The following is a 27152-nucleotide window of genomic DNA, read 5'->3' as shown; positions in this document are numbered from 1 at the left end:
AGAGACACGCAAAGAGAGAGACACGCAGAGAGAGAGACGCAGAGAGAGAGACACGCAGAGAGAGAGAGACATGCAGAGAGAGACGCAGAGAGAGAGACGTAGAGGGCTCGTCCGGAGACCATAATCACGATAATGATTTGTGTTCAATACAGCGCCGTATACGCCGGGGCATCGATAAATCTGGGAAGGGTCCCGATGGGGGGGGGGGGGGGGTGGCATGCGGAGTGGCGGTGGAACTCACCATGCAGATCAGACACTTGTGTTTGTCTCCTCGTTTCACCTGCCGCTCCAGGTCGTGGATGCGAGTTTTCAGGGCGGCCACGACGGCCCCCGACACTTCGTCACCGCGACCCGTCCTGGGAGTGGGGGGGGGGGGTGGCGGTCAAGAGGGCGGGGGGGGGGTCGGCGGAGAGACGCTCAGACACGGTCGCTCTCGGCGGAGAGACCGGCCCCGGGCCTCCCCACGTGACCGCCACGCTCGCTCCCCGCCCGGTGCGTGACGATGCATCGATTCGCCGGCGAATATTGTTCATCTGCCGTACGGCAGTCATGTCCATCCGCCGCAGGTTGAGGGGCTTGCTGTGTGCGGCGTGGGCATTGTCTGACCGTACTCCGCCACTTTGTTCAGTGTGGGTCGGTGTAGTTGGAGAGGAGGGGGGGCAGGGGTCCAGGCTGGGAATCAAACCAGGGTGGCCGGGTTCTTAGCACTGTGCCACTGTGCGCGAACCACTACACCACCGCTCCTTCCACCGTCTCTGAATGGCAGTCACCACAGCTCTGCCACGGACTCTCGTGGTTGCGTGAGAACGCTGCCGGCTGGCGTCGACGAGGTCGGCACCTTCGCCAGGATGGGCCTGGCAACGCTTCCCCGCCAGTGCCGTGGCTCCCGAGTGCGAATGGGAGGGCTAACTATGGCGGATGCCTGCTCTCCCACTCGCTTTATTTCCAACTACATTTCCCGAAATTTCACGAAAAAAAAATGTTTCGCACGTCCTAGTAAACAACAGACGGCGCCGCCTCCATCAAGGCCTCACCTCCATCATGCCGGGACGTTCCAAAACACGGCGCCGCGATGTTTTACCGGTCACGCTTTTTGTTGTTTTTACTTTACAGCGCCGCGCTCTAGTGGTTCAAGGAATCAAAGCCCCCTTTTTTTGGCGAGATATCCCTTTTTGAAAAATGACACCTCGCGATGAGTAACAGTCCTTTTCTTTACCGCGACTGAGTTTTTAAAAGACAGGTCGGGTTGCGAGGCAGACGGAATTTATCAAAATTGATTTATACGCGCTGCGTAACATTTCACGGCGCGATACATCACGCGGCCGCGCGGTGCGGAAAGTCCTGCGGAGCAGCAGCAGCAGGAGGAGGAGGAGGAGGCAGCGCGTGGTTCTTAATAAATCAGTCACCTCGCTGGCCCGACGTGGGGCTGTCAGCGCGAGCGGAAGCCTGCACTTTAATAAAGCCACCGCCGCAGCCGCCGTTCATCAAGCGGTGACAAACAGCTTATGCAAGTTAAATTAAATATTACAAACAAATAATTAAATTACAACAACAACAAAATCTAAATAATCCCCTCGACTCCGCAGCTGTACGGAAAGCGGCCTGTGAATAATTACAATGGTTTTTTTTTTCGTACCAAAAAATAAACAGAACGTAACTGGATTTCCCTAATTTCAGATGTTTAATGTTTCGTTATTCTGCGCCGCTGAGCCGCGCGCCGCTCGTCGCGATCGGTACTGGCACGGCTTCCCGGTAATGTGCACGGCACTCACACGCGCTGCTTGATTACCGCTAATGAGCAACAATTAGGTAAATCCTGAAACCCCTCCACGCGCGCTCTTTCCGCACGATCACGGTTCCCGTCTAATTGCGCCGGCCCGGGATAGAGGCCACGGGCCAAATCATGTGCCGGTGGTGACGATGGCCGTGGGCTCAGGGCCCAGCTGCCAGACTGACCTCCCCCGCCCCTGCCCTCCCCCAGGGTCGCGCACTCCAGCGGAAGGCGGCTACGTGACGCCACCGACACGCCCGGCCAGGACAAGTCAAGTTTATTTGTTTAACTCGGTAAGAACTCAAGAGAGACCGGGATGAGTTTCATTCGCCGGGTCAGCAACTGACCTGCTACGCGGACACAAGGGCACATTTAGGAACCGGAATTAAAGTTGAAAGATCGAAGCGAAATAAAGCAATTCAATTCGCACAGATAATAATAGTATAATAATAGTAATGGCATGCATTGATGCAGCAAGGCTTCGCCGAGATTCAGGACCCCTTTTTCGGACATCGCTCCTGCATTGGATGTTTGACCAACTCCATTAACGAGTGGAAAACCCAATTTCTATTATTTCCAAGCGGCATCCCACCAAGCGCTGACCAGGTTAAACCCTGCTCAGCTTCCAAAATCCTACCAGACTGGGCACATTCGGGGAGCGGTTTGGTCGCGGGAGTGAACTGAACAGTGGAATCGCGCACCGGTTGCAATGCCAGAGCTCTTCCCGCTCGCGACATCGGGCGACGGCCACGACTTCGGAATCAGAATATTTATTTAGACTGGAGGAACCCGATATCACTTCGCGACACCTCCTCTCCAGCTCAGCTGCATCTCACACCGTGGCTCTCCGCCCGCCGCGACGGTTCCCGCCCATCGCTCTCCGTCAGCGGAGGGGCCACCCCGTCCCCGTCCCCCTCCGACGCATCTCTCGCCATCACGCCGCGCCCCCCCCCCCTCTTCCTCCCCTCCCCGCGCCCGACGAGCCGCTTCGCTTACTTGTCGCCGTCCCCCTCCGCCGACTTGTGCTGCTCCTGCGAGGCGGCGGTGGCGCCGTCTCCCTCGCCGGCGCTCGTGGACGGGGTCTCTGCGGTCACGCAGGAGGACGAGGCCACGGTGGTTAATTCACGAGGCCGCCCCGGGGCCGCTGGCGGCAGAGCAGAGCCAAACCGCTGGAGCCGTGCACTTTTAAATCGAGATTGAAAACTAATTTCTTCAAAACTGCTTGTTGTTGTTGAATCTGGTTTGTTGTTCGCCCCCCCCCGCACCTCCGATTAGCACGGTTGGGTTGGTACGGTGCGAAAGAAGTTCAACGTACAAACTGTAATTTCCTGAATGCTCCTGGCCCGAACGGGGGACCACAAGCTCCCAACGAGTGCTGCCAGGGCACATCGCAGGTTAAAGACGCGGTCACTGCACAAGACTCCCTTAATTGCATCCTCGGTAAACTAAACAGCTAGGGGCCATTGTTGGCAGTAGCGCGCAAGCTTGAATTTCACCCGCTTCCCAGGTTCATCGTTATCCAGGCCTCACAGCGGCAGGGAATGGCACAGACTGAGCCCTGTCTCAGAGCAGAGAGAATGCCTTGCAGACGGATATCGCACTCCTCACTGCTTGATCTCCTCCATAGCGTGCACACTGATCACTGTCCAAAAGCATTATTCATGATGAATGTGGTCCATGTGCTTTTAATTCTTATACATATGTTACAGTTGCGTGCTGGGGTGAGACAATGAATGAATGAAGGAACGAGCGCTGAGTTGCAAAATAATGTTTGTGAGTGCCGATAAACAGCGCTGGATTTCAGGCTGCGATGATGGTATGGTGCGGGGGTGGGGGGGAGCCGGAGGTGTTGGCTGGTGGTGCAGGTGAGACGGAGGTGAGACGGAGGTGAGACGGAGGTGAGACGGAGCATTCCGTACCGTCGCTGGGCCACGTAGCGGCCTCGGAGCCGGGGCGCGCGGAGGGAGCTGGCGAGCCGTCCGCACTGCGGGGAGACGAGCGCGCGTGAGTCACGGCGCGGGGGGGAGGGGAAGGGGGGGGGGCGCGCGGGATAACGCCGGGCTCTGCGGGCGCGTACGGAAACATAGGTGTCGAGTGCGCGTGGCCGAGACGGACGGCGCTACAGGTGCGGTCGCCCGCCTTGCGCCGCCGCCGCCGCGATCGCGTCCCGTCGCTCACGCGCGCGACGCGGCGCGGCGGCCCGGCGGCCCGCATCAGGGCCGCCATTGTTCAGAGCTGTCGGCGCGTGCCGTAAACAAAGTTCCTCCACCGCGTGTTTTTATTTCAGATTCGCCCTGGGATTGGACCGCGGGCTCGAGTTTCGTCGGCGACTTTCGGCGGGCTCCTTGATCGCTCCCCCTCCCCCCCACCCCTCGCGCCCAATCATCCGCAGGACGGGCGACTCGTTCAGCGCCGTCCCGCGCTCGCCGTCGCCGCCGCCGGGACGCATTAACACCTGCCGGGGACACGCATGACGGCCGGCCGGTCGGAGCCGGGAGACCGCTCCCACGGCACGGTCGGCCGGCGATGCGGGTGGCGGCATGGGCGGCGCTGCGGTGCGAGTGTCGCGCCCGCATGCCGCCGATCCGCGGCTCCCGTCAACAACGCTCGGAGAAGCGTGGAGCGCGCCGCACGTGGGAGGTGGGGAGGTGGGGGGGGGGGGGGCCCGCGTCTCTCTCACAGACGCGGAGACGAGCCTCGAGGAGAGCCTTTGGCCGAGCCGTTTTGCGATTTAAAACTTTTATGTTCCGCGTTACTTTATTTAACGGCGGGATTTACCACCGAACCACATGAGCCGAGGGAATCCCTCCCTCTGAATGGAGCGCTCATTCGGGCACACTTTTAAATTAAATTTCAATAGGCAGCTCGGATTTTTGATGAGCAGCAATTTCCGAAACCCCCCCCCCACCCCGCCCGCCCGCACCAACTCATTTAATATTAAAATTTAACTGGTGTCGGAAGGCAATAGAGCTACAAATTCACGAGAGCGTAGACCGTCGCGAAGAGAGACACCGTGGCTTCGACAAGCCGTCTCAAAGTCGCCCAAAGTCACCGCCCCCCCCCCCCCCCCCCCCCGCGTGGCCACGGCGACTCCTCTCGTCCGCACCGCTGAGCGTTCGGACCGCCCTGCGTTCCCTTCCGACCCCGCGTCGCACGCCGCAACCCCCTTGCCAAGAGGAGACCTCTGATCTCAGCGTGCTAACAACTGTTCGAAAATAAAATACCGAAAAGAGTTTATCGATACTTCTTGCTGAGCAGGCATTGTAGCTAACGATGCAATATATATACGGATATATGTATCTGAGTGTAAGGATGGCATAGAGCGGCCTGCGTGGGATGACTCGGGAGTGACGCCGGCGGCGCGCCGCTCACCTGGCACCGGCGGGGCGAGGGCTCTCGCGCGCCAGCTGCTCCCCGCCGCCGCCGCCTCTGTCCCCCGTGCTGCACGGGATGATGTCCGATTCCGAGTACCTGGAGCGTCGCGTTGTCAAGGAAGCCTCTCCAAACACTGGCTCTCCCCACCGAACTCTGCAGGGCCTGCTAGTGCTGGTGGTGCTGGCGGTGGTGCTGGCGGTGGTGTTGATGCTGGTGGTGTTGATGCTTGTGGTATTGGTGGTGGTGGTGCTGGTGGGGGTGGTGTTGGCGGTGGTGCTGCTGGTGGAGTTGATGTTGCTGGTGGTGGTGCTGGTGGTGACGGGGTTGGTGTTGGTGGGTGTACTGGTGCAGGTAGAGCTGGTGGTGCTGCTAGTGATGCTGGTGGTGGTGGTGCCGCTGGTGTTGGCGGCAGCGACAGTGCTGCTGCTGGTGCTGGTGGGGGTGCGCCGTCAGCGGAGGGGGGTGGAGGATACTGTGGCTTGCCGTAGTCCAGCGTGTCGTCCCCGTCCACATCCAGGTCCGCGTCGCTGTCGTGGCCGTCGAGGCGAGCGCCGTGCAGCGCGGACAGCGCCAGCATCGGGTGAGCGCCTGCCAAGACAAACGTCCCCCAGGTAGCCTCAGACACAGACTTTTGGGGCAAGTGCGAGCGCCTGCGAAGACCGGCGCGGTGCGCAAGGGGGGGGGGGGGCGGACTGGCCAGAACCACGGCCCGGCCGCCTTTGTCTCCCCAATGCCGATATTTGTTTACACACTGCATCTGGGTGGTAGTTTAAGGCCGAGTCAACGTTAAAGGAAGGGTGCAGGAAAGGCTCAGGTGGCACTTGCCACTGCTGTGTCCCATGGCCGGCAATCAAACTCAAGTTGCCAGGTTTATAGTGCAGTGTGTGAACCACTCTACCACCACCATTCGCACACACACACACACGTCATATGTGCGTCCGCACACGTGCACATACACACTGAGAAACAAACAAGGGAGCGACCCCATCATACGACCATATGGTGAACACCATAGCGTCATGCAAAACTAAAATATTTAACTTCCCTTAATCCACTGCGTACCATAAATCTGTGCCTCCTCCACGCCCCCCCCTCCCCCCGTCCAGCAAAATCACAACATTTCACTAGCGCGCCCAACACACACACACGCATGCACGTACACACATACACGGACACAAACGCACACACGTACACACACGTGTTGGGGCAAGTGCTGTTAACGAGCACGCACAGACACACACGCATGCACAAAGACAAAGAAAGACACACACACAGACGCATATTACACGGGACACAAATCGGCAAGTGCAACTCTGCGAGGCGGCTGGGCCCCGGCGACGGGACCGCGTGGGAGCCGACAGATTGACAGCGGAGTGGGCCGCGAGCACACGCTCGTTCCATGAGCGAGCGGGCGGGCGGGCAGACGGGCGGGCGAGCTCCATCTCGGACCATTATGGTGAGGGATCGCACCCCTCGTTGTGGCCCGAGGTCCAATTACACACGCCCCTGGGCCCCGCGGCCATCCTGACAAACGGCGACACTAATTCACGGTCGTATTTAAATGGGACGGCCCAGGGCGGGGAGGCGGTGTGCGGCACTGCCCGGTCAAGAGGGCCTGCCGAAAACCGCTCCTTCCCGGCCCGAATCGCTGCTAATTTGATCAATGCATCAGCGGCTTTTCGACCGCCGCCGCCGCTGCCCCAAAGCGTTCATGGATCACGAGGCTGTTAGCGCACCGCGTGCGATGTGGGGAGGTGACTTTGCATCGATCGCGCGGGTGGCGAAAATAACGTTCTCCCCCCGCGACGGCGAGGACGTGGCTGTCCTCACCGTGCGGATTCTGCCGGGCGTGCCGCTCGGATCCCAGTCTCGCCGGGGGCGGCGGCAGCAAAACCGCAAGGGGAGATTTTCTTGGGTTTTTTTTTCCTCTTTCCCTTTTCTCCCCTCCGCCCGGCACGGCCGCAGCGGGGATTTAGCGCCCGGGCGGGAGACGCGGCGCGCTCTCAAAACACCGCCATCGGTAATCAGGAGCGGCACGTGACTCGGGGCATTAAACGGAAATCGTGTAAATGCTAAACGTGTCACTCGGGGGAGTATTTATGCCGTAAGTGACCTGCTGAGCGGCAATCATATTTGGAGGGTGGCCGTGTTTTAGACAAATTGCCGTCTGCACTGGCGGCACGACGGAGATTGTTCCGACTGTAATCTAATCATTCTCCCGACTCGTGATGAAATAAGTCTATACAAACACGCCGCGACTCGAGACACATTTAACATCTTCGCGAAATATTGGGATCCGCCCGCGAACGGGGATTCGCGGCCGCTTGCCTGCGACGCGCCCTTTCGCACGGGACTTAGGCCACATTAGTAAAAAAAAACGGAATTAAATAAAATTAAATCTGGTGTCCGCGCATCGCCCTTGCACCGAAAATCGTGGCGCAAATAAATATATAAGGAGGCCCAGAGCGGTGGCTTTCACCTTGCTGTCAGCCCCACTCTAAGCCACGTCCACCGCTCCGCCTAAAGAGGAGCTGACAGGTAATCCAATCCCCACAGGAAAAGGTCAGCAGCGCTTTAAATGCCTTTCAATCACCGCCCGGGGAGCGAGTGAGCGAGCGAGCGAGCGGGGGGCAAGAGTGAGCGAAGGCGGCGGCGGTGGCGGCGGCGGCGACGGTGCTGGCGAGCGCGCGTAGTGTGCGCGCTCACGCCCCGCGCCCTCCCACGACAAATCGATGCCGCCGCTCGCGGAGTGGGGACTAGCGAAGACTCGTGAGCGGGCGGGCGAGGGAGCGGGGGGGGCAGGGAGGCGCGCACGTGCGTGCGTGTGTAAGTGTGCCGATAGCGGTGACACCCGCCGCGCGGTGACCCGGGGCCTCGCTATTTACAACCGCGGACCCCGGGCACTGAACTCGGCCGAGCGCCCGCGCTGCCTCGTAATCCCCTTTCGCCGAGCGCGGCCAAGAGCGGCCGTGTCGGCGGCCGTGTTGGCGGCACTCGCCGCCAAACTTTGCGATTATCCCCGACGTTGGCGCATCGAGCCGCGGGAAGGCAGCCGGCAAATTACACGGCCAGAAATCCCTCTCCTCCCCCCCATCGGCTGCCCCTACCCGCTACCGGAGCTCTCAATTTTAATGCACAGCTACGAATGCTACAGGCATTCCCGTTAAGGTATAATGGTACAAGTTAGCGGAGTGGAGTGGAGTTGGTCCTGTTTGTTCTACGGTTATGGGAACTGTGCGGTGTCAGGAGAAATTACTGTGAGAGGAGAGTTGCGTGTCCGGCGGTCACAGCATTTGAATAAACGTCGGCCGACTAAGTTGAGCGAGGCCTCATTATGTCTGGAAGAAACCAGTGACCTACCTTTATTAAGATGACCTTTAAACAACCTCTAACCTTTGACCGAGGTAAAAACAAACGGTGGAAATATTTCACCATGATTCATTAATGGGGGTTTTTACGTACGTACAAAAACTCTCCGGCCATTCCTCTGAGTTCGAGTCGATAGTCAAGAAGCGGTTGGCAAAATGCGGCAAACTCTAGGCAACAATTTCGATTTAAAGCTTTCGTGACTGCAGGGATTCATCTTCTTGGTTCTTTCGGTAAAGTCACATAGAATGGAAATAATAAAATAATAAAAATAAAACATAACAAGCGGAGGAAAACTTGAGAGCCTTCACGGGAAATGTCCAGGACTTCCAACGTGAACACGTCTCGTGTAAATTACCTGGGGCACAAACAACTCAGGAGGAGCGGCATAGCCCTGGGAGTGGAGAACTCGGAGCACTCAAACACGGCAGGCGATGACGCCGTCGTACGCAGAATCAGAATATTGATTGATACTGGAGGAATCCGTTGCGCTACAAAGCTCTTTTTTCACAGATGCCCAGGCGATGACGAGGAGATTGCATCACGCACTTCCGACAGCGTACGCTGCGTCTCGGCTTCCCCCTGAGATGCGATGGCTATCGTGGTAGCACGAGCGAGACCAGACCCCAGGCGGCCGCGCGTCCGAGACCTGCGCTCAGGACGCGAGCGTTTCGCTCCGCTGGACGATTGACAGCTCGGGGCACGAGGCTCTGCGCTGCACTGTTATCGGCTGTCACTCGCTTTGTGCCAGTTCCGCTGTCGCGTCAGAGGCGACAGAAGCCTCGCCGGGAATCCCACCTGGTCAAATAAAGTCTATCAATCAATTACCAATCGGTCAATTAACGCCTCTGCGCGTAATTAATCGCGGCCAATTAACGCTGCTCGCCGGGCAGAGGCTCCCAAGACGGCGAGGCCCGGAGAGGGAGGCTCGGGGGGGGGGGGGGGGGGGGAATTGGGGGGGGGGGGGGCACGGCCCCCCCCCAATAGGTGTCGCTCGCCCCGGCCTGACACCCCGCTCCGTGGAGACTGCACGGAGGGGGCACCGCCTTCAGGAGTCCAACGGGGGACACTGAGGGGGGGGGGGTTCGGGCTGCTGACAGAGCCACACCCCCCGCCCTCCTCCCCCACCTCCACCGATACCCCTCGGGCGACAGCCGTGGTGGAGCAGGAATTGACAATAAGTGACACGCGCTTAAATATTTGATGAGCGGCCTAAATGAAACGGCACGAAATCCTGCCACTGTAATTAGGACGCGCAAGACGGAGAGGGTGCACATTACGGTTATTGCCCTCGCGGTGGCCGTGGCGTTTGTGACGCCGAGTGAGTGAGCGAGCGTGCGAGCGTGAGCGCTACCGGGCGGAGGAGTGGCACTCACAACAACGAGCGGAGCGCCGGGCGGCTAAATACAGCGGGGTGGCACGGTGGGGAGCGCAGCTGGTGCATCTGTCAGTCATCTCGGCCCGTCAACCCGTAACACCTGGGCCTGTCCCGTGAACTCCTGCCAGCGAACCTCCGACGCTTCACGTGGCCTCAAGGTGCACCTAGCCTGGCACAAGCACCGTGGTCGCGAGCACCGCACTCTGGACTCACCTTTGGCGGCGCCGTCGAGCAGTGGCGGCGCGGGCAGTCGCGGGGGCCGGCACCACTCGAACTCGTCGTAACGATGGTGGCCTCCTCCCACCCTCCGCTCGCCCCTCCGTCTCCATCTCCTCGTCCTCGTTGGCGAACGAGCCATCGTACTGCTCCGGCGGCGGCGGCGGCGATGACAGCGTAGCCGGCAGTCCGGACACAAACGGAGTTCGCGTTAATGCCGGCACAGACACGGCAAACGGTGACGCACGGGGTCAGGCTAAAGTCGAGGGACCGCACGCGGCCGAATGAAATGCCTCTCATGCCGCCGCTCGGGGCTTCTGGGAGCTGTGCCCAGTGCTTTGCCGTGTACACACGCACGCACAGCCACGTACGCACGCACACACAAAGATCTCCAATTCATCCTTAACCACCTCTTGGTGCACATGATGTTAACGAGCAGCTACGAAGGCGTGCATGTGGCAGGCGAGCGGGGTGGATGGCCAGCACCACGCACGGCCACCTTTGTCTCCCCTGTGCTGCACTTTGGGGAAGCCCATGAACCGGTTCAAATATTCGGCACTCTCATTGGTCGTGAGCGGAGATAGAACCCGGGTCTCTGCTCGGTTCGCAGCACAGTGCGCTAACCACTACACCACCACTCCCCACACACAGTGCGCTAAACACTGCACCACCGCTCCCCACACACACACACAGTGCGCTAACCACTACACCACCGCTCCCCACACACAGACACAGTGCGCTAACCACTACACCACCGCTCCCCACACACACACACACACAGTGCTATTATTTAATTCATTATTTTATCTTTATACGTGACTTTACCGAAAGAACCAAAGAATAATTCCTGCAGTCACGAAAGCTCCAAAATTAAGAGTGCGCCAACTACTATACCACCGCTCCCCACACACACACACAGTGCGCTAACCACTACACCACCGCTCCCCACACACACACACACAGTGCGCTAACCACTACACCACCGCTCCACACACACACACACACAGTGCGCTAACCACTACACCACCGCTCCACACACACAGAGACGCACGTTCCCTCTAACTCCGCGTAGCGGTCGGAGAGGGAAAACTTTGTGCAGCAGTCGGCACCGCCTGCAAGGCTCCAAGCGAGACCCCCCCCCCACTCACCACCCCCCCACCAACCACCCCTCCCACCACCCCGCCCCCCTCCCCCGCTCGTTGTACCTGCCCTTCCTCCAGCGGCTTCTTCCTCTTGTTCTTCCCGATGCGAGCTGGGGGCGACACGCAGCAGAGCGGCAGAGTTACTCGGCGCCTCAAGCCACCGGCGGCGCCCCTTGGAGACGCGAGACGTGATGAGTCGGCACGGAGACATGAGACAGAGTGCAAGGCGGTTTGTGGCGCTTACACAAATACAACTCTCCCAAGGTGTATAATGATCGCACGTGTTTACATATTCAGGCGCGCACGCAAACACACACAAAGGCAAAGATCCTCCGCATAGCCTTGACAGACTTTTGGGGCAAGTGCCGTTAGTGAGCACCTATGAAGGCCGAACACACAGACACACACACAGTCACACACAGACACACAGTCACACAGACTCACACGCACACACACATAGACACGCACACACAGACTCACACACACACACACAGACACACACACAGACACACACACAGACACACACACACAGACACACACACAGACACACACAGAAAGGGAAATGCAGTGGCAGTGACGGGGATGCTGGAGGTGTCACTCGGCTTTGGGCTGCTGCCCCCGTGAGCCCCCTCCCCTCATCCCTCACCCCGTCCCCCACGCCCCCTCCCCTCATCCCTCGCCCCGTCCCCCACGCCCCTCCCCTCATCCCTCGCCCCGTCCCCCACGCCCCTCCCCTCATCCCTCGCCCCGTCCCCCACGCCCCTCCCCTCATCCCTCGCCCCGTCCCCCACGCCCCTCCCCTCATCCCTCACCCCGTCCCCCACGCCCCTCCCCTCATCCCTCACCCCGTCCCCCACGCCCCTCCCCTCATCCCTCACCCCGTCCCCCACGCCCCTCCCCTCATCCCTCACCCCGTCCCCCACGCCCCTCCCCTCATCCCTCGCCCCGTCCCCCACGCCCCTCCCCTCATCCCTCACCCCGTCCCCCACGCCCCTCCCCTCATCCCTCGCCCCGTCCCCCACGCCCCTCCCCTCATCCCTCACCCCGTCCCCCACGCCCCTCCCCTCATCCCTCGCCCCGTCCCCCACGCCCCTCCCCTCATCCCTCACCCCGTCCCCCACGCCCCTCCCCTCATCCCTCGCCCCGTCCCCCACGCCCCTCCCCTCATCCCTCACCCCGTCCCCCACGCCCCTCCCCTCACCCGCGGTCTCCGCTCTCCGTGATCCCCGCGCCCGGCGGTGCCAGACGGGGGGGTGGGGGCATGCTGGGTGGGGGGGGCCCTCCGCTTTTATTCGAGCGGCCTGGGCTTAGTTAGGGGACTAACGACACAGAAGGCCCCCTTCTTGCCCTCGTTGCTCATTTGCGCCGAACCCGTGAGCCACCGCCGCTGCCACCGCCGCCAAAACCTCAACGAGCCGGGGGGGTGGGGGAGGGAGCGAGCGACACGCCATTAAATCCTCACCGACTTAACGGGCGGGTCGGCGACTGCCGGCTACCCCGATGTAAACGGCCGCCGTGACCGTTCGCTGCCTGGGCAGTGCATAAATGATTCAAAGTCGGTTATTTCCCTACAGATTGCCCCCCCCCCCTCATGATGAGGGGCAGGGAGATCGATACTAAGTTGCTTTCCGGCAGATTTCCAGTCCTTTTTGGGGGGGTGAGGGGCGCTGTCGCCGACGCGATCAATAGGCAATATGAACTGCGTCGCGCCTGCCCCGCGGAAAGTTTAAGGCGGCTCATTAGGCGGTGTCGATACATCTCCTCCGGAGCACCTCGCGGCACCGACGTTGATAAGCGTCGGTGACGCGGCGTCGCCGTGAACTCCGCGGTGCGTTTGGCGCGCGCTGGGGGGGGGGGAAGGGGGGCGGCCACGGGAGCAACTTTTGTTATTTTTGTATTTAAATTGGGCAGGTAACGGTCGCTTTGGCGACCTGCGACGATCTTGTTTTGTGCTTTCGCGGTTTCCGCGCGTTCCGTTCCCTAGCCCGCGCTGTTGCCCGTATCGACATCTGGGAGAGTTCAGCGTCAGCCGCGTGGGGATTCGAGGCGCGTCTGTGAGGAATCGAGTCCAGGCTGTTGCTGCGGCGGCTGCAGCTGACGGCCAAGGAGCAGGTTGTTGTTTTTTTGTCCACGCCGACAGCCAAATCGGTTTTTGATTATTCGCCACGGCCGTTACCTCGGCCCAGAAACGGTAAACCGCCGGGCAACAACAGCTGCATTGGAACTTGTTTTTTTTAAATGAATAAAGTGAAGTATAAAGAGGACCGCAACTTTAATGTGGACCTGCATCTCGTTAACGTGGTCACGGTGCCGGCGGTAATGGGGCATGAGGGCGGCCGTAAAACGCCCCGGCTCAACCGGCTCCGCCGCCGACCTTCGGCCAGTGGCACCCTCGGCAAAGGAGCCGCGCCGTGGCGCCTTCGCGAGCTGCCGGGCACGCGAGGCGCCGCTCCACACCTCCACCTGTCCCGAGCGAACAGAGGACCCGGCCCACGGAGCCGGGCTGGGGCGGGGGAGGGGGGTACGGGGCCCACCGGCTGCGCGCGCCGCTGCCTCTGCCTCGCGGGATGAACGGCCGTGCCAGGTGTGAGGGATTACGGCTCGGCCGCACGCTCCGACGGACTCGCCCGACGGGTGGCGGGCGCCAACAGCGACGAGGGAGGGGACAGAGGGAACGCGACATCCGGGTTTTGCACCGCGAGTCCTTCGGCGCGACGTCCGACGTTTCGCACCCCCCCCCATCCCACCGACGCTCGGCCCCTGGGTGCGCACGACGGAACGTCGGACGCGGCGCCCGGACAGCGCGCGACAAGCGGAGAGAGGCTGGTGTCCCTGATGGTGTCGGCACCGGGGACCCACACGCCAGAGGTGGCCGTGCGACTTCGGGCTCAGAAACGCTGGGCCAGCAATGCCGAGATCCTCGGTTTCATGTGTGGGATCAACTGCGTGTGGTTCTGCAGCGAGATAATGGTCTCAGCCAGGTCACCAATAACTGCACAAACAACCCTCCCGTGTTCAATTTAATATTTCACTTAATTAGGCCAAATTACAGCTCTGCTAATTATATTTTCAAGCGACTACTTTTTCCTGAGCAGGGCACGTGGGATAGCCCCTAGTCTGTAGACCTCAGCAGTAGTTCCATAACACCTCCTTCAGCGGACCTTTCTCACGCAGGGGGCGATGCACTGCTCTCGAGGGTGTATCTATCGCACGACCGGGGTGAGAATCACAAACAACAAAACAAACTGGGGCCGACGCCGACGCCGCCGCTCACCGTTGAGTCTTGACTGGCGGTTGGATCTGACGCGCAGGAAGGTCTGGAGACAGAACACACACGCAACAGGGCAGCAGCGTCAAGAGCCGGTCCTCCCGCCCCGTGTGCTCGTTAATGACACGGCGCCTAATCGCGTTACTCCCAGCGCAAGTTTCTGACAAATTCTCATCGAGCGAGCGAACGAGGGGCGGTGGCGGCGATCACGAATCACGCGGCACCGCGGAAAGCGGCGGGAGGGCGCCGGCAATTTATTTCCGCTTCGTTAGACGCGTTTGGAGAGATAATTGTTCGGTAATAAGTGACGTCCCTTGCGAGCCGCGGGACGTAGCCTCGTATAACCGAGTCAGCGTGAAGTCCGGGAGTTTAAAATTAACCCAGTGCACAACGCTTCGAGATCGTAATAACTGCGCGGCTCGTTTCGCAGGAAGCTCTTGACGGTTCACCGCTGTTTATAAAACTGGTGTTTTTACGAAATGCGATTTATTCAATTAATTTGTTTTGCATGCGTGCGCGCGGACTGAGGCTGCAGTCGGAGGTGGCGTCGTACGGCCCAGCGGTGCGCCATCTCTCAATAAGTGGTTAATTAAAAATAATAACAGAGCTCCGTGGTTTTTGTTTGCAGTTGCCGAGAACGATCGATGCCGTGCGTCGAGGCCCTGTTTAAGCGGCCACCCTTTGCTGTGGTTGCGCGCGATTATTATGGGGGGGGAGGGTTCGGGGGGGGGGTTCGGGGGGGTGGGTGGGGCGGAGGGGGCGGAGGATGAAAACGATTGTTGGTGCGCCTCTGCAAACATCCATAATTAATAACGGCGTGCGGCATCGCAGTGGTGATTGACTACAAAAGCCAGTAAACGTGAGTCTCCGTTCCAGGGGTTCGAGTTGGGGGCGGGGGTGGGTGGGGGGGGCACCTGGTAACGATCCGACAGCTGAAGATCCTCGGACGAGATGGGAGACAGCGACGGGATGTCCCCCTCTCGCCTCCTGTCCGACGACGAGCACGGAGACAGCTGCGGGGGGACACGCGCTCAGTTCAGCGTCCATCTCCGACGGCTCTTCCTCCTGAGCTCGTGGGCGCCGGGGGCGTCCGTGCCAGCGTCAAGGCCGGACACGACGCATTCTGACGAGCGAGAGCCGTCGAACTCCGGCAAAGCGGAGATGATGGTGAGCGCGTCACCGCCGCACCCTGCCCGGCGCGAGGGTCTCCGCGCGTTGATGACCAATGCCGAACGGTGCGACCCCTTCACCATCGCCGACACCACGGGGGAAGTCCAGGCGTGATGCGACTCTGACTCTACATGTGCACTGTAATACTTTGTGATCGCGGGTCTCCCTCAAGCGAGAGTCTTTTATTTCCAATAGGTTGCGGCCTTTTTTAAATAAAGTTGACAAATCAATGAATGAATGACCACTGGGCGGGTCAGAAGCCAAGGGCCAGGTCGTGCGGCATTGTGCCTCGTGTGCGACCGCCCGCTGTAAAGCCGCACGCACAGGCACCAGCACGCGCATACGCACACACACTCTGGACCTCACTGATGAGAAGTGAATTAATTTATGGCACGTGCATCAGGGTTAACGCTTGGGCACAATGCTGTCATCAACCATTGATTGGCAGCACCGGAGAGATGGAGCACGATCGCGAACACGCGTCACCGCGCATAGAGGACACACGTCCTATCGTGATAACAGCACCCCCTAATCACCGAGTCGTCGGTCGAAAAGAGGGCAGCCACGGTGAAGGCCGGGCGGGCTCTCGGCCTTCACCGGCGTCATGGGCGGCCGGGCACGACGCGGCCGGAGGGGGGGGCGGGGGTTGGGGGGGGCGGAACGACCCCGGAAGATTAGGGTGAGGCTGAGCACGACCCGCGATGATGAGACTCATCCCGCCGAGCAGCAGCAACGGCCACGGAAACCGGAGCGTCTGAGTGAGCGGCGGGGGGCGCGGGGGCGGCAGGGGGGGGGGGCAGCGGTTGTGATGGGAATCGTCGGGAAGCTGCTTGCGATGCGCGAACACAATTTTCCTAAAAGACTGCCGCGCTCAGCCGTGGCTACCGAGCGAGCGACATGCGCAGGGCGCATGTTAATGTTGAGAGCCGAGGTGCGGGGGGGATAGAACAAAATTACCGTTTTGAACATAAGTCGAGGCAAGAGCTCCTGTCTTGGCCCCTTGACACTCGCTAATAATGACGACATTATTTTTAAATCCGCACGCCGCGCCGGCCTCCTCATGCAAATTAAATTCGGACTCGCCGCGCGGGGGACCGCTTCAACATCATTTAGAGCGTCGCTAATTAAGTTCGGTAATTAAGACGGCTGATAGAGTCGGAGGCCCCCGCGTGCGCTCTCCTCGCTCGTTCCATCGAGCACGGCCAAGTGTCCCTCCACTCCGCGCGCCAGGTGGGCCGCTAATTCGCACGCGATGAGCGCCGCTCCCCCCCCCGCCTCCTTCCCACTCAACATCGTTCAGCCTCAGCGGCAACGCTGCTGGCTGCGCCAAAGCACGCCCCCCCCCCTCCTCTCCCCTCCCCCCCCTCCTTGCGAAAGAGCGATCTATCTGTGTGGAGCTTTGAGTGTTAATCCCTTGTACGAGTGGTGGGTTTTCACCGCGTACTCCAATTTCCTCCCACAAGCCAAACACTTACGAGGGGGACTGGACAAACATCCCACCCACCCAGTGCACGGCGCGACCGAGCGAGAGCATGCCTCGAGACTCGGCGAGCCTCTAATGGGGAAACAAACGACATTATTGTTGTAATAACAACGCTATTATTATTATTGTTGCAGCCAGTCTCCAAATGCTTCGGGACCATCGCACGTCCGGTTGGGGACGCACGTGCCTGCCCCGGTGAAATCTCAGCACTTAGCGGGAATTTGTCAAGAAAGTCACAGCTGCAGCGGTCACTTTGACAGCCGTGACCCTCCAGCCGGGCGGCATCATCGCCCCTTAATCCCTCCTCCACTTACAGCCCACGGAGAAAATCCCCTAAACCTGCGCGGGTCGCGCCCCCCCCCCACACCCAAGTGCCCCCCCGCCCCGCTCCCCCCCACCGTCGCCTCCGCAAGCGAGCGGCGAGCGTTTAACCCCCCGCCCCCTCCCCCCCACCACGTCCGCGTGTTTCCCGGAGCCCTCTCACGTGGCCACCCACAGGCCCGGCCACACCTGCTCGCCGCCCTCGCCCGGCCGCGCCAAAGCCAAAGCTAAACAGCGGGACTCGGGGCGGGCGGGCGCGGACACGCGCTCGCAGGCGCGGGCCGTTCGCGCCCACCGCGCCTGTTTACGTTCTCGGGGTGACGGAGACTAAACACACTTACCGGGCCCTTCGCGCGCACCGCGCCGGGACATCTGGACGCGAGCGCGTCGAACGTCTAATTTCCCAGGTAGGAAGTCTCCCGTTATCCCACCGTGGGGCGGGGGAGGAGCGGTGGGGTGGTGGGGTTTTAACAAAAGGCTTTCACGGGGATTAGGCGGAGGCGTGGGATCGTGTAAACACGGGAACTCGGGTCGAGCTCCTCCAGAGTTTTTGCTGAATTTCCGGAAGTTGGCCGTCGTGTTAAGCCAACACACTCTCCTGGGGGGGGTGGGGGGGTGGGGGAACGACTCCCCGTTGATTCGACAGAAAGCCCGGAGCTCGTCCCGGCTCGACCGATGGAACAAATGATGCACCAGCAGCGGCGAGGAGGAGGGAGAGCAGGAATGCTTTTCCTGCGTCGAGATGTTTTATAGGCAGAGCCGCTACGCCGCAATATTAAAGCATTCCAAAAAGCCCGCTTCACTCATCCATCAGGATTTGCAAAAAGATCTTTTGTTTTTATTCTTTTTCCAAATTTAGCATTTTACCCAAACTCACTTTGCGCCAAGATAGCGCACTCACGCAACGGCGCCTTTGATCCGCCCGCGGGCTCCGGTCGTCTGAGAGGCCCTCAGTGCGAACCCCCTTTCATTGGCGGGCTCCAATCCCCGCTCGAACTTTGTGATCAAACGAGGGGCACTCGAAGCTTCCCCCTGACAACGGAGAGAGCGTTCGTCGCACGGCGGGAGAGCAGCGTCTGAACTTGCAACTCCGCCTAACGTGTAATATTGTGTAACGTGGGTGGGCGGGCGGGGGAGGGGGGGTGTAGGGGTGCGGGCGGTGGTGAACGGGTTTCAATAAATAAATAAATGTATCATAAATTTGATTGCATATTACAAAAATTGGATTACAAAAATCTGGAATAATTCTCAGTTGGAATCGTGTCTTGGAAAGGTGGGGGGTGGGGCTGTAAATCCCCAGCGGAGGCGGATTAATAACCAACGCTATTTTCTAATTACACTTTGACAAAGAACACACAGCGCACACTCAGCTCAAGGCAGGGCCATTACATCATCCGGGTAAAGAAGACGAATTAAAAAAAAATGAAAAACAAATACTTTCCTATTAATTTTCCGATGGCGGTGGCAGGGGACGCGGCATTTTGTTGAAATTTTTGGCTCAATTAGGAGTGTGAAGAAAAATCTCCGGGTACGGCCGCGCAAAATCAACCGCACATGCGGCCACGCCGGCGGAGAGGGCCTTTACTGCGCCACTTTGGAGACCACTAACGGGGCGAGGCGCACGAGGCGAGGAATGTTTTTAATGCGACGCTGACCGTGCGTGCGAGCGAGCGGCGGGCGGGCGGGCCACCCACCCACCCCACTCGGCCGCGGCGCAGTCCACCTGGCCGAACATCACACCGCCGCGCCCCGTCCCCGGCTAGTCCGTTAGCAGATGGTTTCCACGTTGGCGGCGTTCGGGCGTTGCTCGTCGGGCAGATGGGAATTCCACCGCGGAGGGAATTCAAGCGGGGCAAGGCGAGGCGGTTGCGATTTCGAGCGTCTGATTTTCTAGAACTGGGGGAAACGAGCGTCGTGCCGCCGGGGATGGCGGCATCCCAACGGGAGGTGGCATCGCGACTTCGCCGCGGGGTCGCGCTCGACGCCAAAACTCCTCGGGGGCGCCCTCCTCCTCCGCGTGAAGCGCCCACGAAAACGCAGCCACCGCTGCGATTTCACCTCCGCTTTAACGGCTCGGTCGCTAAACATTTTCAAGATGTTGCAAAAAGCCTCGTTTAACGGATTCCAGTTTTCGACCGTTAAAAGTGCGAGAGCTTAAAGAGAACCAGAACGCCGGGGCGATGTGCAGCGGGCGATCTCCGCTCACTGGGATTCTGTTGCCCTCCCGCAGCCGCTGAGTCAGCTGGACGCTACTACTACTACGGCCGCCACCGACGCGCCTGCGGGCCGGGCCACGCGGACGCAGACGGAAGGGTCACGGCGCAGTCAGGGTCACGCAGGTGGAGAGGGAGGGCGACCTTCACAGCGTGCGGCAGTGGGACTGGTGTGCGTGTGTGTGCACGCGCGGAGGTGTGTACGGTGTACACATGTGTGCGTTGCGGTGTGTATGGCGTGAGTCGTGTGTACCGATTGCAGTGTGTATCATGTAGATGCTGCGTATGATTGAAGGTGTGTGTGTCGTGTGTGTGTGTGTGAACGTGCTGTCGTTCGTATGGTGTAAGTGATGCGAGTGATGTGTGTGTGTGTGCGTCGTGTGCACGCCCTCGCTCGGCTCGCCATACCTTGCTGTGGCCGAGCAGCAGGGGGTCCCTGGACAGAGGCTTCTTCGCGCTGGGGGGCACAGGGGAACGGAACATTAGCGCCATCACCTCGGCATTCGCAAGTCACCTCCACAGCGGGGCGCATGACTCTACTCGCTTCAAACGTTGCTTTCATGATCTCTTCTTTTCCCCAATTGTGCCATCCGTGTCACGTCATTAAATGAAGACATTTCGAGCTAGCAGCGCATCACCCTGTGTCAAACAGAGTCCGTGAAAGTTGACGTCACAGAACTACTTCTGGAATCACAGTTCACCGGCTGATGTAAATCAAGGCATCTCTTTAAATTCTGACAGCTTGAATTTAGCCAAATTGTCTGATAAACCAGGCTCTCAGTGGTGCCGGCTCAGTGCTCCGACGCAGAGGTCACGTGACCAACTCACACGCAATCACTTTTACGGGAGACTCGAGCATCGACTAAGACTACGAGACCAGGTGACACCCCGACTCCTCTCTCCCTCTCTCGCCAAGCGTTAAACAAGCGTGGCCAAAAACAACACGTTCCCTTTCTCTCCACGGCCTTCGTAATTCAGAGCCATCCCTCTCTGGTAGCATGCAAGTTACGGAAAATTCCCAGGTGCCCTCGTTCCTGAACGCGGATTAAAGGGCTGCGCGCGCCGCACACGCTAAGCAGGCCGAAGGCCCAGGATGGCGGAAGGGTGGAAGTGGCCCAACCTTGCCACTTTCCGCCGGTGCCACTCTTGCCGGCGCGAATCAGTGGACTCGATTCAGACTTGCGCTGGCCGCGTGGCTAAACACGAGATGGCCGCGGTTCGGCGCGCTTGCCCGCCGGCGCCGCGAGGTTACGAACGCGATGCCTCCGTCGCCGCCGTCCGGCTGGTAGGGGCACGGCGAGCACGGTGGCCGTCGTCCGCTGGCGCCACCTCCGGGGGGCGGGTGACGGACGGAGGGACGGTCGCAGGCCCCTCGCGAGCGAGCTCAGATCCGGCGGTGGCTAAACGCAGCCCGATCATTTGCGGGCGCTTGGCGCGCTTGCAGGGGGTCGTGAAGGTCCAGTTTTATTTAAAATGTTTTGTTTTAAGCGCCTTAGAACGCAGAGTACCGAGTAACGCAACGTGCGGAGGGCTGGTAGGACACGCCGCCACGCACGTGCGTGCGGGAGGTGCCCGTGTGTGTGCGGGAGCGATATGATTATACGGGAAACGGGGAAAGTTTATTGCCACCCCCCACCCTTCCCAAATGCAGATATTGGCCGTTAAAAAAAGTTATGGCAACACGTGCAAAAGAATAAGGCGGCCGTGGCCGGCGCAAACATTAAGTATATAAATATATAACAGACGTTAAAAGAATTCCCTGCGTCCCGCAAACCAGATGTGAAGAACGAAGGCCCGGGCACTGTCACCTTCGTCTCGTTAGGGCTCCGTTTGCCGACCGGCGAGCGCCGCCTCACCCCCGGCAAAGTCGGCCGGCCGCCCCGTCCACGGAGAGAGCCCCTCGACGTACGGCGATAAATCCGATTCCGCTTTATTCGATCAGATTTATCAAGCGCCGCCACCACCAGGGACCACCCCCCCATCCCCCCCCCCCCCCCCCCCCGTTCGGTGGCCATCGATTCACCCGGGCGGAGCGCTCGCCGCCAGAGGACCGCTCAACGACGGGCGGTGCTCACTCCCCTGCCCGGACACCCCCTCCACCCCCCCACCCCCCCCCCCCCGACAGACACCCATCAAGATGGATAGGGCCCGTGGTAAGCGGGAGATTCCACGGGCCGCACGTTACGCGCAGCCCTTTATTAAAATTCATAGCTCCGTGGCAGCGACGGCGGTGGGGGTTGGGGGTGGATTGGTGGGGGGTGGGGAGGTGTAAAATAAATTTTTTTGTGGCCACCGGGTGGCCAGAAACGAATGGCGCAAAGCAAATTCCTTTCAATCTCGCGCGTCAAAAAAAATTTAGCTCATTTTATCTGGCTTTAAAACACGGCGGGCACTCGCTCTGCGGGCTGCCATTGATTTCTTAAGCACCATTAGCGGTGGCTCGCTCCGGGATCTGCGCGCGACAGAGAGAGGCACGGGGGGGGGGGGGGGGGCCTCCACGTTTAAACTCGATAACGCGCCGACCGCCACCGCCACCGCCCGCGCAAATAAACAAACCCGGCGACGGGGGCGGGGGAGGGGGCAGCGTCCAGCACGCGCCGGTCACCGCGCCGGTCACCGGTCGAAAGCGGCGAGCGTCGTCGGCCGGGGCGGCGGGGCGCGAGGGGGGGGCGAGGGGGCGATGGCGGTTTGGGATTGGGGGGGGGGGGAAACGCCGGCGCTCTCCCCCCCCCCCCCCCCGTCCATCAATCACGGCGGCGCGGCCCCCGGGGAGACGGCGCGACACCCGGCTAATGGCGCTAACCCGTGATTAGAGCTCCGCGAGCGGCCTCACCTCGCTGGCGAGCGCCGTCTGAAAGGGGTCTAGCGCGCCGCGCCGCCCGCACAGCCCACACTCGCCGTGCGCATTACGGGAGATCTACATTGCCAACACGTACCGCTCGCAATTTTAAATGCGCGCTCATCTCTTCTCTCTACTCTCCATGGTTTTTTTTTACAATATCACTTTTGTGATCAGACGTTGAAACGTGTATTATTATTTTTTTTGGTGGCGGTGGGTGGGGGGCCCAAAAATATAATGGAATTTAAAATGATGTCGGAGAAAAAATAATATTGGACCTATATTACATTTTTTTTAAGCATGCACACGACAATATAGATATATAATGTGCGTACATATGCTAAATGGGTACGATATAATATTAATGATTTACGACCCATTGTCAATCCACTCCTGAATAAGGGCCTCCCACACACCGTATCAGTAATGGGGGGTGGGGGTCGTTTGACCATACTTCACCACACAAGTCAGTGCGGATTGAAGCGCCGGTTCTGACATCACTCGCCAAATGATGGCATTTAACTCAGGTGGCCAGGTTCATAGCACCGTGCACAAACCGCTCGTCGCACATACTATACAATATTGAATACGCACAACGTGCATGGTTACCATATACTAAATGCATCCAAAATGCAGACCGGATACTAAATATAAATATATAAATGGTCGTGCCACCTGGCATGGGGTGGCCAGGTGGCAGCTCAGTGGTAGGCAGCGAGCCGCTCGCAATCGGGAGGTTGCGAGTTCAATCCCAGGTTTGGGGTGGAGAGGGGGAGAGTTTGAATTCGGCTCATCGTCCCTCAGGGATCAATAGAATGTGGACCCCGACTCGTGGAATTTCCACAACCAGCTCAGAGCTGTGGGCAGAAGATGGCCACTACCTCCAAACTCACTCGAGCGGGAAACCGCTTCGATATACATTTGTGCAACAGACGCTGTGCCGACTACATCCACAACACACACACGGACTGTGAACACCATCCGCTGAACACATTGCCCATCCCACGTGCGAAAGTGTCGGTGGAGCGCACCCTTAACTCTGCCTCCTCGGCGCATTCAGATTCACTTGTCTAGCGCAGAGCAGTAATATAGTCCTAAGCCACCCATTGAACGCGCTACAATGCCTTTTGTACAACGCACACAGGCGGGCCGCTCCGCGCCGGTGAATGACTCCGTGCGAGACGGAACGAGAGAGGAGACGGCGGGTGGCGATGATATCTGGGTGGGGGGGGTAGATCTTGCGTTTAGCCCGTGTGGCGAGCGCCTTTGTCTTTGGGTTAAATCGTCGACCGCGGGGAAACATCCCGGCCCGTCCCTCTCGCGATGACTATCGGCACGAGGCCACCACCGCACTACCCAGGCGTGGTTATTAATTGCCTGATAATCGCGTTCCTTTGTAGCTGCGAGCCGATAAGATTGTGACTTGCTGTGTCTTTTTTTTGACCGAGGCTTAATCAGCCACATTATCGCTGCCCCAGAGCCCCCACCCGACACCGCCCCCCCCCCCACTCAGAAATTGTCGCTAATCACGACGGTCCGACTCGGCGGGCCTCCTTATCTCGCCGCGGCAGCTCCGCGGGTCTTTTGTCTCCTGCGGGAGACACCACGGGGGCGGCACGGCCCCGGCACGCCGCCGCCGCACGCGTCCCACCAGCCGGCCAGCTGACCGGCCAACGCGGCAAAGCACGGCGTGGAAGGCGAAGGGGGGGGAGGGGTAAAGGGGGGGCGAATGGGGGGGGGAGGGGGGGCCCGGTTTATCTCTGCGGCGCCGCTGCCATACTAATGAAGGGCAAATGACCGCCAACGCATTCAATCAGCGCGGACGCTCCGACGGGTGATCGATGAGCAAACCTGACTTCTGTGTCCCCGCGCCGTCCTCCGCCGAGGTTGGCGTGCGCGCAAATGCCGCCCAATAAATTATGCGCATCCATGAACTTGTTTATGCGAGCCGCCACCGCCGCCACGCGCCCACTCATCGCCCCTTTGATGTCTCTCTGCGACCGGCGGCGAGCGACCGGCCGCCTCCGTAATGCACCCTTCACTATCCCGCGACGGAAACTTGTTACGTTCAAAGTGCCTCCTCGTAGAACCCTCCATTTAGATTGTCTGCCCGTGGCGCCGTGATCGCGTGCAGCCCAGCAAAGTGCACGCGCCGCATGCAAATTCTAAATTGTGTTTAAATCCCGTGCAGTGTTGATTCTTGGCCTCGGCGATGAAGCGAAGGAGGAAGACTCGAGGAAGAAAGTTAAGCGAGGAATAAATGGATCTGTCACGCTTCTGATAGGGGGCACGGGACGATGGGACTGTGTCGTGGAGGGTGGGGAAGGAGGGGGGGGGGGGAGTGGAGCAGAGTGCAGGGACGGTTCTTGCGGGATGTGACGGTGGGACACGGTGGTTTAGCACGGCGCTGCGGCACAGTGGCGCAATGGATGGTGGGGCACGGCGGTGAAACAGGGTATCCGTGTCGGGTGGTGGAACAGGGGAACGGTGCGACGGTGGTGCGGTGGGGCAGTAGAGCGGTGGGGCGCTGGGGCAGTGGGGTGCTGGGGCAGTGGGGCGGTGGAACGGCGGACCGTCAGGGTGCCCTCACCTGAAGAGCTGCCGCAGGGTGTTGAGCTCCTGCTCCAGGTGCTCACGCAGCTCCCCGGGCCGCAGCGTCACGCCGCACACGGGGCAGCTGGTGGGGCTGAGTCCGTCGAAGAGGCTCGCCTTCTTCCGTCCTGCACGCAGCAGCGCGGATGCACAGCACACCGAGTGAGACGTCACAACGTGGCGGCGCACGCTCCCGGACATCGCGTGGCCCGGCCAGAAGAAGAGCCCTGTGGGAGTCACGCACAGACCGCGACGCTCGGTTACCCTCCGAGCTGGCACCCCGGGGATTCTGAGTTCGAATCCGGGTTTCAGCCACATGCGATTCAAACAGTTCTCAAGCGTGGCTACAAAATGAATGCCTCAAAATCCCAATTGCATCATATTTGGTTCTGCACTTAACTTGGCTACTGTCCAGCTCTGCTAATAAACACATGTGAGTTTGACTGCCATTTTCCCCGATTACAAGATGGGTAGGAAAGTGCTGCCGTTCATCTGGTGAGACAGAGGGCATTCAAAAGGGATCTGAGATCTAGCTCTGTGGAAGCTACTTCCGTGGGCCATTCTCTAACATGAAGAGTCACACTGCTGTACGAGAGATCCACATGGATGACACTATCAGAATAACACTTTGCCAATTACACAATCAAAATAACATTGCGAAAAATAAACACAACAAAATATGCAATTAAGTCATTCACTTACAAAGACAACAATCATTACATTGCCCTTTATCTACCTAGGTTCACCGAGTCTCAAGATCCTCTGTCAAGAGTGCCATGCTCCGTATGTATCTACGTTGAATCAAAGTTCCTATGATCACTGTTGTTACATTGTATTTTTTAGCTTTTTTTTGCTGATTTCGAAAACATATGGTTAAGCCATGCTTCTTGCGGAAGTGCGGAGTTGGCCTGATAACTTGAATCTAAATTGTCTTATGGTTGTTATTGTTTGTCTTGCATCACACTGGGTTTTTTTGCACACAGCGTTGTAATACGGTGGGTTTTTTTTTTCTGGAAGATTTGCTGGTTTATCCAGGATGTTTCTGTTGCGCGTCGTCGCTTTAAGATGTTCTCTGTTCATATTTTGTTTGTTGCGGTTGCACCCGACTCAAGAGCCGCATGGCTCACAAGGCTCTACCTAATAAATTAAACTTGAAACTTGAATGTTGAACTTATTTTGCACCGTACGTAGCCAGCCGTGTTAATCGGGGGTGCTTTGCAATGTTTGGGCATTCCCATTCATGGGGGACCGGAGAAAACCCACCATGCATGGAAGGGGACATCACTCGAAGCTCCGAACAGACCGATTCGAAAAATCCACCTCAGTGCCGCGAGTTGGCTACGTTGCACCGAGCGTACGACTGAAGCGCCGATCAAGCTCGGCTTGTGAGGGCCGGTGAGATCGAGCGCCTTCACCAGGTGACCTGATCACCACTTGGTGGCCCGGTCACCCTGAAGGTGTCCGGTGATTATTTTAGTTTTCCGATCGTCGGTGGTTAGAGGTGAGATTGATAAATGAGCGACGAGCGTTCGCGCTGGCCGAGGGTCTTTCGGTCGAAGCGCCGCTCTCCCCACCCCACACCTGGGCGGATCAAAAAGACGGCTTTTAAGCGGCGTTCCCTCGGAGGGCCTGCCGGAATGCAGCGTGACCCAGGACGCGACGTGCTGGAACACGCGTCGCACGTACGCACGCCTTTGAATTCCGTCCTTCAGTGTGCACGACAAAAAAGCACTTTCGGCGCGACGGGAGCGCGAGAGAGCGAGTTCATGAGGTCCCGTAACAGAAAATAACAATAAAAAAAACAGAAGCTTCAGACGCAACCGGAGAAACGAGACAATGCCCGTCCGTCGCGAGCGTCCCTGACCTCAGCGCGAGACGCGCCGCTCGCTTTGCCTTGAGCTCCGTCGGAGAGGAGCGGCGCATTGAGCTCCTAAATACGTCAATTCGCAGGTCAATTAAATCAGCCGCGAATCAATACGCGCTGCACTTGACAGGCTTTTAGCGGCTTTTTATCACTG

The 27152-nt window shown here is 59.2% G+C and overlaps 1 protein-coding gene across 2 annotated transcripts in view; it reads right to left on the bottom strand.

Moving 5' to 3' along the window:
- Positions 1 to 249: 249 nt before the first annotated feature.
- Positions 250 to 27152, bottom strand: part of LOC144941162 (E3 ubiquitin-protein ligase RNF220-like) — a 109690-nt gene continuing 82787 nt past the window's right edge. For both annotated transcript variants that reach the window (XM_078867716.1, XM_078867717.1), the window contains exons 3-13: positions 25133 to 25262; positions 20112 to 20160; positions 15431 to 15529; positions 14523 to 14565; positions 11312 to 11358; positions 10104 to 10252; positions 5620 to 5734; positions 5144 to 5242; positions 3691 to 3755; positions 2768 to 2855; positions 250 to 356 (exon numbers count right to left, since the gene is read on the bottom strand). In XM_078867716.1, the coding sequence (XP_078723842.1) occupies positions 342 to 356; positions 2768 to 2855; positions 3691 to 3755; positions 5144 to 5242; positions 5620 to 5734; positions 10104 to 10252; positions 11312 to 11358; positions 14523 to 14565; positions 15431 to 15529; positions 20112 to 20160; positions 25133 to 25262 (899 nt within the window). In that variant the 3' untranslated portion in view covers positions 250 to 341. The remainder of the gene's footprint in view (positions 357 to 2767; positions 2856 to 3690; positions 3756 to 5143; positions 5243 to 5619; positions 5735 to 10103; positions 10253 to 11311; positions 11359 to 14522; positions 14566 to 15430; positions 15530 to 20111; positions 20161 to 25132; positions 25263 to 27152) is intronic.

Source organism: Lampetra fluviatilis, chromosome 24 (assembly GCF_964198595.1).
Source record: "Lampetra fluviatilis chromosome 24, kcLamFluv1.1, whole genome shotgun sequence".
In the NCBI taxonomy this organism is placed as follows: Eukaryota; Metazoa; Chordata; class Hyperoartia; order Petromyzontiformes; family Petromyzontidae; genus Lampetra; species Lampetra fluviatilis.
Note: the sequence above shows the minus strand (reverse complement) of the source record. Positions and strands in the feature narration are given on the sequence as shown.